The sequence below is a fragment of the Erinaceus europaeus genome, chromosome 18 (assembly GCF_950295315.1).
Source record: "Erinaceus europaeus chromosome 18, mEriEur2.1, whole genome shotgun sequence".
Classification (NCBI taxonomy): Eukaryota; Metazoa; Chordata; class Mammalia; order Eulipotyphla; family Erinaceidae; genus Erinaceus; species Erinaceus europaeus.
This window is the reverse complement of record NC_080179.1, coordinates 60,173,465-60,185,938: the sequence shown is the minus strand read 5'-3', so window position 1 is coordinate 60,185,938 and position 12,474 is coordinate 60,173,465. Positions and strand designations below refer to the sequence as shown.

General features: G+C 34.0%; 1 protein-coding gene across 1 annotated transcript in view; it reads left to right on the top strand.

Moving 5' to 3' along the window:
- Positions 1-12,474, top strand: part of LRP1B (LDL receptor related protein 1B) — a 1,816,831-nt gene that overhangs the window by 984,596 nt on the left and 819,761 nt on the right. Inside the window, exons 10-11 of the mRNA XM_060178059.1 lie at positions 2,384-2,527; positions 5,200-5,436. Coding sequence (XP_060034042.1) covers positions 2,384-2,527; positions 5,200-5,436 — 381 coding nt within the window. The remainder of the gene's footprint in view (positions 1-2,383; positions 2,528-5,199; positions 5,437-12,474) is intronic.

The following is a 12,474-nucleotide window of genomic DNA, read 5'->3' as shown; positions in this document are numbered from 1 at the left end:
CTCCATCCCCTTTCTCTCTTTCTTTCTTCTTTCCTTCCTTCCTTCCTTCCTTCCTTTCTTTCCAGGAATCATTGTGGCTAACTGTTGATTGCAGAGGTAGAAGTCTACAACACAAGTTGGAGAAGACTAAGAGTGGTAGCAGTTTGTGATTTTTTCACAGGTTATTTCAGGTTTATATCATAAATCCAGTTGGATATCAAGACAGTATCTGAGTATATAAGTCTAAGTTTCAGCAGTAAAATGCAAGTTGCAGATGGCAGTTTTACATTCATCATGATCCTGCTTCAAGTTCTATAAACAGAGATAGTCACCAAATAAGTATTTATAGCAAAGACAAAACCAGTAGTAGCCAAATAATACATTCAATGCTTTAAAGATGTGAAGTTAAAGAGAATAAGGAACATATAAACTTGAGAAGTTTGTTAAATCTCGGCAGCCGCTTGGTTAATGCCATGCGACTGAACTTTTTCAGAGTTCACTGGAACCTTTTCAGAGAAATTTTGTGGTGAAGTTAATTTTTCCCTTCAGTATTTAGTCACTATTTACAAATGTATAAGGTAACAGCAATATAATTCCACACAGTAGCCATCACCAGAGTCTCTGTCCCTATCCCCCTTCAGCGGAAATTGCAATAGTTCTCTTCAAGTCACAGATATGGATTGACTGTATCTGTCTCTATCTCTATATAAAGGTAACTGTGTACATCCACATGTATATCTATATCTTTGACAAATATTTATTTATTTATTTATTGGTTAGAGACAGCCAGAAATTGAAAGGAAGTGGGAGATAGAAAGGGAGAAAGAAAAAGAGACACCTGCACCATTGTTCCACCACTCTTGAATTTTTCACCCAGCAGGTAAGGACTGGGGGCTGCACCTGAGCCCTTGCACATTGTAACATGTGCATTCAACATGGTGTGTCACCAAACAGCCCCGGGATAACTGTATCTACTTTGTTCATTTTTTTTCCTACAGTCTTGCCTCCCCCCCCCCCATTTTTTTCCTCTTTTCCTTTCTACTATACTTGATAGGTCAGAGAGAAATTAAGAGGAGAGGGGGGTTAAAGAGGGAGAGCGACAAAGATACTTGTAGACCTTCAACTTGTGAAGTGTTACCACTGTAGGTGGGGAACCAGGATTTGAACCCAGGTCTTGAGCATGATAGTGAGTGCTTAACAAGCTGTACTACTGCCTGGCCCCTCTTCACTTCCCTACTAAGTCACACATACACCTATCACTACTTCTATGTGTCCTTCCTTTTTTTCTCTTCTCTCTAAGATAAGTAAAACAGTACCTGACTTACTCTGGTGTTTTTCAGATTCACTTCCTTCTACCTTCTGCAACCCTCAATGACCCTGGGTCCATGCTCCCAGAGGGCTAGAGAATGGGAAAGCTATCATGGGAGGGGGTGGGTTATGGAGATTGGGTGGTGGGAATTGTGTGGAGTTGTACCCCTCCTACCTTATGGTTTTGTTCATTAATCCTTTCTTAAATAAAAAATTAAAAAAAGAGAACATAATTACAGCAATAAGAGAATTTTATTGATACCATTTCTACTATGACTATCTCAGTTCAACCCAACTGTGATTTTCTTATCTTTTCCATATGATATTTGTTTATTTTTCTCTAATTTGTACAATTATGATCTGCTTCTATTCAATCTCTACTAATAAACTCAATCTCCTGGTAATTATGGTCACACCTATGCATAATTTTTGTGCTAGGTGCCTCAAAGTAGTAATTAACTGGAAACATTAAAAACAATCAGATCTTACCATTTCACAAGTAACATGATCATTAAATTACATTTCTTCTAGGTTAAATGCCCATATAGTGGAATATTTCAAAATATTATGTTTCTTGATTTCTTACTGAGTCGTATATTATAATATCTTCTCTATATGTGGAAGAAATGTGTGTTTGAAAGTGTAACAGTAATGTACCAAATAAATACATCACTATTTTCTTTACATATGAAGTTCGTATTCATATAAAAATATTTTATCACTAAGCACTATTGTAAAACACAGTCTTTGAGGAATTTGGACATATTCATACCTCTTTAAAATATTTTATTTATTTTATTAGAGATCATAGCACTGCTCAACTCTGGTTCATAGTGGTGCTGGGGATTGAACCTGAGACCTAAGAGTATCAGGCATGTAATGAAAGTCTTTTACATGTCTCCCCAGCCCCATACTTCTTATTCTATAGGGTTTAAACTATTTTTCTAAATGATAGGGCATATTGATTTTTGCTCAATTATATTTTTTTACACTGTAAAAACTCCAGCATATTCATGAATGTAATTCATTTGTCTTTTGAGGATTTCAAGAGTGCTTTTCTTGTCTTTTCTTTTAAAAAAAAAAAAAAATGCTGCAGTCAGAAGCCATGCCTGTGAAGTGGACCCATATGGAAAGCCAGGGGGATGTTCTCACATCTGTCTGCTCAGCAGCAATTACAAAACACGGACTTGTCGCTGCAGGACTGGCTTCAACTTGGGAAGTGATGGCAGGTCATGCAAAAGTATGTTTTTAAAACCAAACATTTTGCCAGAAGCTACTACTTCAGAACAGGGTTTGTAGTATTATTTAGTAGCATTAACATCATACTACCATGAAGCTTCGTCAGGTGAAATTTGCTGGAAAATATGTACCAGTAATATTTTTCTCTCAAAGTTTATATTCAATGTGTGTGTGTGTAAAACTAATCAGCATCTAGCATCATAAAATTTATGCAGTTTCAGAAAATATAAGGCAAATATTTAGTAAAGTCTTTTTCTTAATACCCTAAAAATATTTTTGATCTACTAAGTATGGGATGTTGAGTTTACAAGATTTCTTTTTATCTGAGCTAAGATGCTGCTCCCAGAAATAAGCCTTTTATTACTGAATCTAACAGAAAAGAAAGTCACATAAAGTTGTACTTTAGTCTTCTCTCACATCACTGGGATGTGAATTTTTCTCATTTAACTGTCTCATGTGGAGCTATACTAATTAAGTATCAGTCTCTTTAGTAATTTGATTGCAAAACTTCCTAATGCACAAAGATCTTGTGAAAGTACTAGGATATAAATATTATTTTGTTATTTTGTGAAATAAGATGATGTTTTTGTATTATTACTTTTGAAAGTGTAAACTTACACATAAAAATTGGCTGAATTAGGTATGGTGGGATGACCCTTGTAGAAAGTGTGTTCATTTACAGACTGATGCTGTATATATATTTTACTGTCTCCAAATACTACAATTATAAGTTATACCAACTTTTTTTACAAACTATTTTAATACCATTTTGTCATAGAAATGGCTTTTTATTTCTGTCTTTGTCCTTCTCTGCTTATCTTTCATGTTCTTGTGAAGTGTTTTTTGAGAACTAGAAAATGAGACAAGTAAAATTGGTATAATTTTAGGTTTAAATGATTAGAATCTATAGCACATAGATTTTTCTTTGAGAACTCAAAGAGGTTCAAGGTGATAAAATATATTAATATTAGTACTTTGTTTTCATCTCTGACTTTGAATTAAATTCTGGGTAGGTGAAGATAGCAAGTCTCATGTTAAAGAGGTCCCCTTGTGTAATGGAGAGTAATGTGTCAGAAGCCTCAATATTGAAGTTGTGTGTATGTTTGTATGTATGTACATGTTCTTGCAACCAGCCTTGAAAAGTGATGACATGTCATGCACAAATATAGTCATACATGTTTACCAATGTATATGTGTATACAAATGTAAACACATTTGGATGACAGAAAGACAAGATCGATATTGCATTGACTTCTATCATATGAAATAGCAATCCATCAACATCCAGGTATATTTATATTTAAAAATCTAGCTACATTAAGTAGAAAAAATTAAATGCAAATAAATTTATGAAATAATTGAAAAGTTCAAAACAACAGCTTCTTAACTTTGTTTTGAGAATATGTCTTACAACCTCCACCAAACAATTGTGTCAGAATCAGAAGGTAAGGCATTAGGAAGTCACAAACAGTACTGGGAACTTCAAAAATACTACTTTATTATGATCCAGGGATTAAGAAGTTTGCACTAACAGCATTTGCTTAGAAATAATATCAAAGTGATTTTATTTGTCAACAAAGAGATATTTTTGTACTGGCAAACAAAAAAACATAGAAGATACCATCTTCCTTGCCTGAAGATATACACAATGGAAAAGAGAACATTTCAACTTCTCTATTAGAGTGAATATCAGCAGAAACAACTAAAGACGACCTCGTTGCTACTATCAATTTGAAATACTACAGTTGCTTTTTAATTAAGTTATAACTGTATAAGTGCCTGTAACTGTAGTTTGAGCTTTCAAATGTCTATAGTACAGTAAAACTCACACATACACAAAAGGGAACATATCAGGGTTCCCCATAATAAAGCTCACAGGGCAGCAAGCATAAGGGATTGGCTTCAAGACGTTGGCCCCCACCATAGCAATAGGAAAACTGTATATATATACATCTTAATGTGAAAGTCTAATGGAGTCAATTCATTCAGTGGAAAAAGTTCACTAGAGCCACTGTTATTGTTCATTTTATTTTCTGCTTGTTTGTACAGTTTAATTTTAGAGTAAGATGGAGCTGAACATCAGTTATTGGTAGAAAAACCAACCTCTACTATTCCAATTATAAGGTGAAAAAGCATGCATTGCTCTATTTGACATTTGATTTTAAAAACACACTTATGTAGCTACAATGTTTTAATATTCAAGTATAACTGTGTAGTTGTTTTTGTTTGTCTTTATCAGTCTGTAGATGCAAAATAGGAAGAAAGTGGAGTATTGAAATATTCAAAAGTTTTTCTCATTGCCAACTTAGTGAGCACTATTTCTATAGACTGTTAGATTGTAATGAATTGTGCATGATGTTTTTATAAATGTCCATTTTACAGTTGCAAGCTATCCAATGGTCTGTCATGTTTTTTGCTATGGTAGAAAGTTACAGACAAAAGGATAATTAGGTAAATATAAGTCATTCATAGAAGTAATTTCTGTTTTAATTAAAGTAATATAATTAGCTGGCCTTCTTGCATCAAGATACAGTTGGCATATTTTAGGGTTTATTTCTTGGTATTGAATTTTAAAAAACACTAGTTGTGCCAGTTAATTAAACAGTGGCATTATGCATTGTAAAGAAGATTAGGCAGCATCAGTTGTTTATGTTTGTAATCTTTCTTCTGCAGGACCAAAGAATGAGTTATTTCTCTTTTATGGGAAAGGACGCCCAGGAATTGTTAGAGGAATGGACTTGAATACCAAGATAGCTGATGAATACATGATCCCCATAGAAAATCTGGTAAACCCTCGTGCTTTAGATTTTCATGCAGAAACCAATTATATCTACTTTGCTGACACCACCAGTTTCCTAATTGGTCGGCAGAAGATAGATGGCACAGAGCGAGAAACTATCCTGAAAGATGGTAAGTGACAATCCGTGACATTACCATCAAATTGCCCAGAGATACAGCACTTGCAACTAATGCAATGAATGTCAAATTAAGTTTAACCAGAACCCAAGTTACAGTTGATTTAAAAATATTTGTTAATTTAATTTATACAATAACATCATTTCCTTGTTCTCTATAGTATATTAAAAGCTTCATTATAAAACCAAGCTTTTGAATTTCCACAGCATTTCAAGTATTACAGGACTCAAGTTGAGTTTATTTATCTACCATTATGGAATATGTGAGTTTGCAATCAGATAAATAACACAGAAAATATAATTTCACATGACATTAGAGTTTTTTACAATGTTTGGTTGTCACTAAAATACTGTCCATGCCATTCAAAGTGCATTAAAGATATCAACGTTCTCATTGCCATCACATTTTTTGCATATAGTATCTTAATTTATACAGAATTTTAATGCAAACCTATAGAGATACCCTGAAAATACTATTTTCTGACATGAGTTTAATTGTTTATAGTTACTTTTATTTAGAGATAGGTTTATGTAATTGTATATGCAGACATATATGGTATAGTTATGTTAAATTAACATATTATAAATTAATTGGCATATGAGTGAACAGGAAAGAAGAAATGGCATATTTTTTGAATAATTAAAAAACAGAATATTTGAATGACTGCTAGTCACCAGTAGGCTGGTAAATACATGGGTCTAAACCTCAGTTTCCTCATCTATAAAATCTGCTTCCTGCTTGAACATTTGAGAAATCAGTGATTTATAGAGCATTAATCATCTACTTACTTTATGAAGAGAACTGTACTAGCTATCACTGGAGAAAAAGGGGACCTTAGGAAGTGAATATTTTCTTCAAAAGGTTTGTAATGCACTGCTAGAAATAATGTAAGCATGAAAGAGATGTAAAGACTCTGTAGCATTTAACTTAGTGAATTCTAAATGAGGTCTGAGATTTACAAAGAACATTTATATAATGAAAAACCACAGAAACGAGGAGAGGCCACTGTGTAGTTGGGTATTTCTAGTGAGTCCGTTGTGGAAGTGATGGTCTTAAGGTTAAATATCAGAGGAAAAAAAAAAAAGTAAAGGAGTGAGCAAAAGATGTCAGCAACCAGGAATTCCATTAAAAAAAAAAACAATAGAAATAATCCCAGACTCCATCCATAAAGGGGACAATGGTAATAATAAATGGATCCCTATTAGAGGTTTTGATTACAGGTTGTAGTGACAGAGGTAATATGGAAAGAGAAAGGTTTGGGGATGAAAGAACTTAAATGTGACATTAATGAGGTTTGGATGAAATCCACAAGGGGTAAGAGACAGGAAAGGTTTTGCAGCTAAGTAATAATGTGAATAAAATGACATTTTAGCAGAATCAGTCTACTGGTGGCATACAGGATGAATCAGAGAGAAGGAGAGAAAATAAAGCAGAGAAAGACTGAAATTATTTATAGCATGAGTGGTAATGAATAGTGGGTTCTCCTATCTTTAGAGGGAATGAACAAAGCATAAGATCAATCATGTAACTCAGTCTTACTTTAAATCAAACCTTGAATGATAAAAAATTACTCTTTCTGAGTGACAAATGAAGCAGTAAAATGAAAAATATCCCTGTTTTTGTCTTTTTGTTGTTGTTGTATACTGATTAAGGCAATGTAAATCCACTATGAGTTAATATTACCAAGGAGTGTCAAATATATATTTTTAATTGAACTTGGTAGAATCTGTCTTCCTACGTTTTTCCATAATGTGCTGTTAGGTGCTGGAGAATTGACAATTTCAGAAGGGTGATGATAATTTTATGCTAAATCAATGTATTTAGGTTATTTTAATTTTCACCTAGACATTTTCAAGGATAGGTATATAATATACAGAGTTCTTTGTTTCACTTTAAAAGGTATTAATTTCTGTGCCACGACTATATATTCTCACTAATAATCCTAACTTTGATAATGGTATCTGAGTGACATTTATGGTTCTTTGCATTCTGCTACAGTAACCGAGATCAACTCTAACAGCTGTTTGACTGCCAGGCACATCTGTAGTGTTGCTGTGACAGTATGAAGGTTATGAGAGCATGTTGTAGATGTTTCACACTTGAACTATATTTAACAGTTCAATATTTCTATACAAAGAATAGATTGGTGCATTTTATTTACCTTTTTACCTTAAAAATATGGAGATTAATAATAGAAATTCTTATATAAAAATTAGGTTTGCCATACAACTTGTGAGTCACAGAATCAGAAATATTGTGTTCTATATATATGTGCTCACTGAGCTAAAATGTTTGTCTTTCAACCTGAAATCTGAGAGGTGATGATTTTTTTGACAAATCATGTTATCAATATAACATTGTAGACATCCCGAGTCTTCGATAAATTCAAGTTTAAAGCTATAAAAATTTTGCTGTTTATAAGTAAATCATAAGCACCTTAGACATCCTTGGTTCTTTCTAAAGTAGTAAAATGACAATGTATCTTTAAAAAAGGCCCATCTCCATTTACTTTTGATTTTTCTCCTCAGAGTTCTCTTGATCATCTCAAAACACAGTATAGCCGACTTAGTATAGAGTCTTGTGGACCAAGAGTAGTAAAACTAGTGTGAAAGAAAAATTTCCAGTTGAAGTACTAAATTTGTCTTAGTAATGGCTGAAAATATTTGAATATTCCCAACTACTAAAATAAATAAAAGCTATGGTAATGATTTTATGAAGATAAGACTTCTATTGACAAAGAATGTACCTACCTGCAATTTTTATAGATTTTTACAAATTTTTCAATTTATTTAATAATCTATTTCAGTTAACTTTATTTATTTTTTATGTCCACTAGTCATATATAATGAAAGTCTTTTCTGTACTGGTTGCTGTTCTAGATGTTAGAAATTCTGTAAAAAGCATTACAAGGCTTCATATTTAGTTAACATACAGATTGTAGCAGAGAGAAATAATAAGTACATTAATAGAAAAGATAATAAATAAGATCTATGAATTACAGAGTAGGATATTGCAGTAAAAAGTCACTATCAACAGGAGGTTAAAAACTAGATCAAAAGCACAGAATATAAATTAGGCTTTTTTTTTTCTTTTTGTGGTAATCAAAGTTGTCACTGAGACTCTGTGACTGCTAGACTCCATTGCTCTTTGTGACCATTTTTTCCCCTTTCCTTTGCACAGAGGATGTAAGACAGAAAAACAAGGAGAGAGACCACAGCACTGTCCCACTGCTCCTGAAGCTTTTGTCATTAGGAGCTCCCAGTTAGTGGCCTGGGACTCAAAGTTGGGTCCTTGTACATGTCAGTATGCATTTCCACCATTTTAGCCTCCTGCTGATCCCCAAATTATGCCATTCTTATTTAATATGATGTTATACTTTGTAAGTAAGTAAAGCAGTTGTTCTTTATAAGTTTTAAAGAAAATATGTTGATATACTATCAAAAAGGAGTGGTCCCTTTTGTGATTTTCTTTTTTTTTTTTTTTTTTTTTGTCCTGCATATGAAGGGTCAAATACCCTTCTTTTTTCAATCCCATCCCCAGCAGACTGGAGAACTCTCAGAAGGCTAGAAGAGGATCTGCCCTATGATCCTAAGTTCCTTTCCTGGGGATATATCCTAACAAACCAAACACTCATATGTATATCTATGCTCATAGCAGTATCATTTGTAGTAGCCAAAACCTAGGATTCCCCACACTTGTTTGATCCCAGATGTGGATTGGAGCATCCAATAGTTCCTGCAATTTTATGTTAAAATGTGTAGTATTTCCTAGGCTATGAAACATTACTTGAGGATTCAAAATTGAAATGCTTATGCCAGTTATCTTCCCCTCTCTCTCCCCCTTTCATACAGACACACACACACACACACACACACACACACACACACACACACGCACACTAGTTTAAGACCCACTCCAGCACTCCAGAATTATATATAAGGTTCTACTTTAACCAGACCTAGGACTGTCACTCTTAGGTAATTACATAATATGATTTATTCCCAAATGATACCAAGCACAGGGTACAAATATATTTTCCCATAACTAGATAAAATCATGTGTTCTTATATTATAATAAATTTTACCATACATGCCTCTGTAGGCACTTGTATTATCTTATTAAAAAATTTAACAATACCTAGAATCACCAAAGAAATCTTGAGATAAAAGAACAGAACAGGAGGAATCACACACCCAGATCTCAAACTATATTGTAGGACCATAGTAATCAAAACTACTTGGTACCGGAACCAAAATAGACATACTGACCAGTGCAATAGAATCAGAATAGAATAGACTAGAGCCAAGAAATAAGTTCCCATACCTATGGACATCTACTTTTTGACAAAAGGGCCTAAAATATTGAATGGAATAAGGAGAATCTTTTCAACAAATGGTGTTGGGAAAATGGGTTGAAACATGTAGAAGAATGAAACTGAACCACTGCATTTCACCACACACAAAAGTAAACTCCAAATGGATCAAGGACTTGGATGCTAGACCAAAAACTATCAAATATTTAGAGGAAAATATTGACAGAACTCTTTTCATATAAGTTTTATAGGCATCTTAAATGACACAAGTCCAGTTGCAAGACTAAAGTAAAAATAAATAGGGAGTCGGGCGGTAGCGCAGTGGGTAAAGCGCAGGTGGCACAAAGCACAAGGACCAGCGTAAGGATCCCGATTCAAGCCCCCAGCTCCCCATCTGTAGGGGAGTCACTTCACAAGTGGTGAAGCAGGTCTGTAGGTGTCTCTCTTTCTCTCCCCCTCTCTGTCTTCCCCTCCTCTCTCCATTCCTCTCTGTCCTATCCAACAACAACATCAATAATAACTACAACAATAAAACGAGGGCAACAAAAGAGAACAAATAAATTTTTTAAAAAATAAATAAATTGGACTCTCAAATTGAATAGCTTCTGTATAGCAAAAGAAACCACAATCCAAACAAAGAGACCTCTTATGGAATGGGAGAAGGTCTTTACATACCATACATCATACAGGAGGCTAATAAGCAAAATATATAAGGAATTTAACAAACTCAGCAGCAGCAGAAACAACAAAAATTACTGCATCCTAAAATGCTAAAATGAGAGGTTATGAAGAGAATATTCACCAAAGAAGAGATCTAAAAGGCCTACAGACATATGAAAAAATGCTCCAAGACATTGATGGTTAGAAAAATGAAGATAAAGACAACAATGAGATATCACTTCACCCCTGTGAGAATATCATACATCAGAAAGGAGAATAATAAATGCTGGAGAAGTTTTGGTGGTAAAGGAACCCTCCTGCACTGCTGGTGGAATTGTAAATTGATCCAACCCTTACAGAGAGCAGACTGGAGAACTCTCAGAAGGCTAGAAGGGGATCTGCCCTATGATCCTGCAGTTCCTCTCCTGGGGATATATCCTAAGAAACCAAACACTAATATATATATACTCATAGCAGTATGATTTGTAGTAGTCAAAACATGGGAGCAACCTCGTATACACAATGGACTACTATTCAGCTGTAAATATGAAGAATTCACCTTCTTCACCTTATCTTTGATGGAGCTTGAAGGAATCATGTTAAGTGAGATCAGCCAAAAACAGAAGGATGAATATGCGATGACCTTACTCATGGACAGAAGTTGAGAAATAAGAGCAGAAAGGGGAAACACAAAGTAGAACTTGGACTGGATTTACCAAAGTAAATAACTTTTGGGAGTGGTGGGATCTTTCAGGTCCTGGTGGATGATGGTGGAGGAGGACCAAGGCTTAGAGTGAGAGTGTTTTGCAGAAAACTGAGAAATTTTACACATATGCTAACAACTGTATCTACTGTAAAAATAATCAATCTTCCTCAATGAAAACAGAAAAATAATTGAATACTTTTAATGCCTGATGTTTTGTAACACATTATTAAATATTTTCTTTAAAAATTATTTATTTATTTATTTATTTAAAAAAGAGTGGAGGAGAAGGAGAGATAACCAGAATATCACTCTAGCACATGTAATACCAGAGATCAAACTGGTACTCTAAGCTCTAAGACATTGGGGATGTCGACTCTGACCAAACACTGAGGAAAATAATGAACACATCTGTCAGTCATGAGACATTGCCTGATTGAAACTATTAAGAAAGTATTTATGATTGTTTGCAATTCTTGAATATTTAATGGCTTTTGTTGTCCCACTAAATATCAAAGTTATAGCCTGTTTGTACATAAAGTCTCTTGTAGACTATTAATAATACAATTGTCTCAGAACTCACTGGAGATTTGATTCCTGAGAACCTGAGTTAAATTTTATGTTTAGTATGAAAAAAGTACTCCTCACAATAATTTCATGAAGTATATGAGAAAAAAACAACTTTAAACCAATATATGTATATTTGAAAAAGTATACATGGATATAGCAATTTTCAAATATATATTTTAATATATATTAAATCATGAACAAATGAAAATTTTTCATTTGCCTGATGTATTTTAGTAAACCAAGAAGGTATGTTTCTTTATTTTGGTTTCTATCCAACAAAGGCATGTATGCTTGGCAACCACAACATTACACACACACACACACACACACACACACACACACACACACGCACGCCTACAAACACAAACTCATACTAGGTCTAGAAACTTCTACTAATAAACTTAATGTCCCATAAATATTAAATTTATGTGAAGATGCAAAAAGGTACATGAGATGGCAAAGCGTCATTCAAGCCCAACCCCCAACACACTGAAGGAAGCTTTCATGATGTTGTGGGCTTCTTCTCACTTGCTCTCACGCTCAAGAAAAGGACATGAAAGAAGAGGAAAGGAAAGGAAAGGAAAGGAAAGGAAAGGAAAGGAAAGGAAAGGAAAGGAAAGGAAAGAGGAAAGGAAAGGAAAGGAAAGGAAAGGAAAGGAAAGGAAAGGAAAGGAAAGGAAAGGGAAGGGAATGTGAAAAATACTTGGTAATCTCCAACATACATATAAGGGTATGATGTACATAATTGTTATATTAATAAATATTTGATTCATATAATTTTATTTT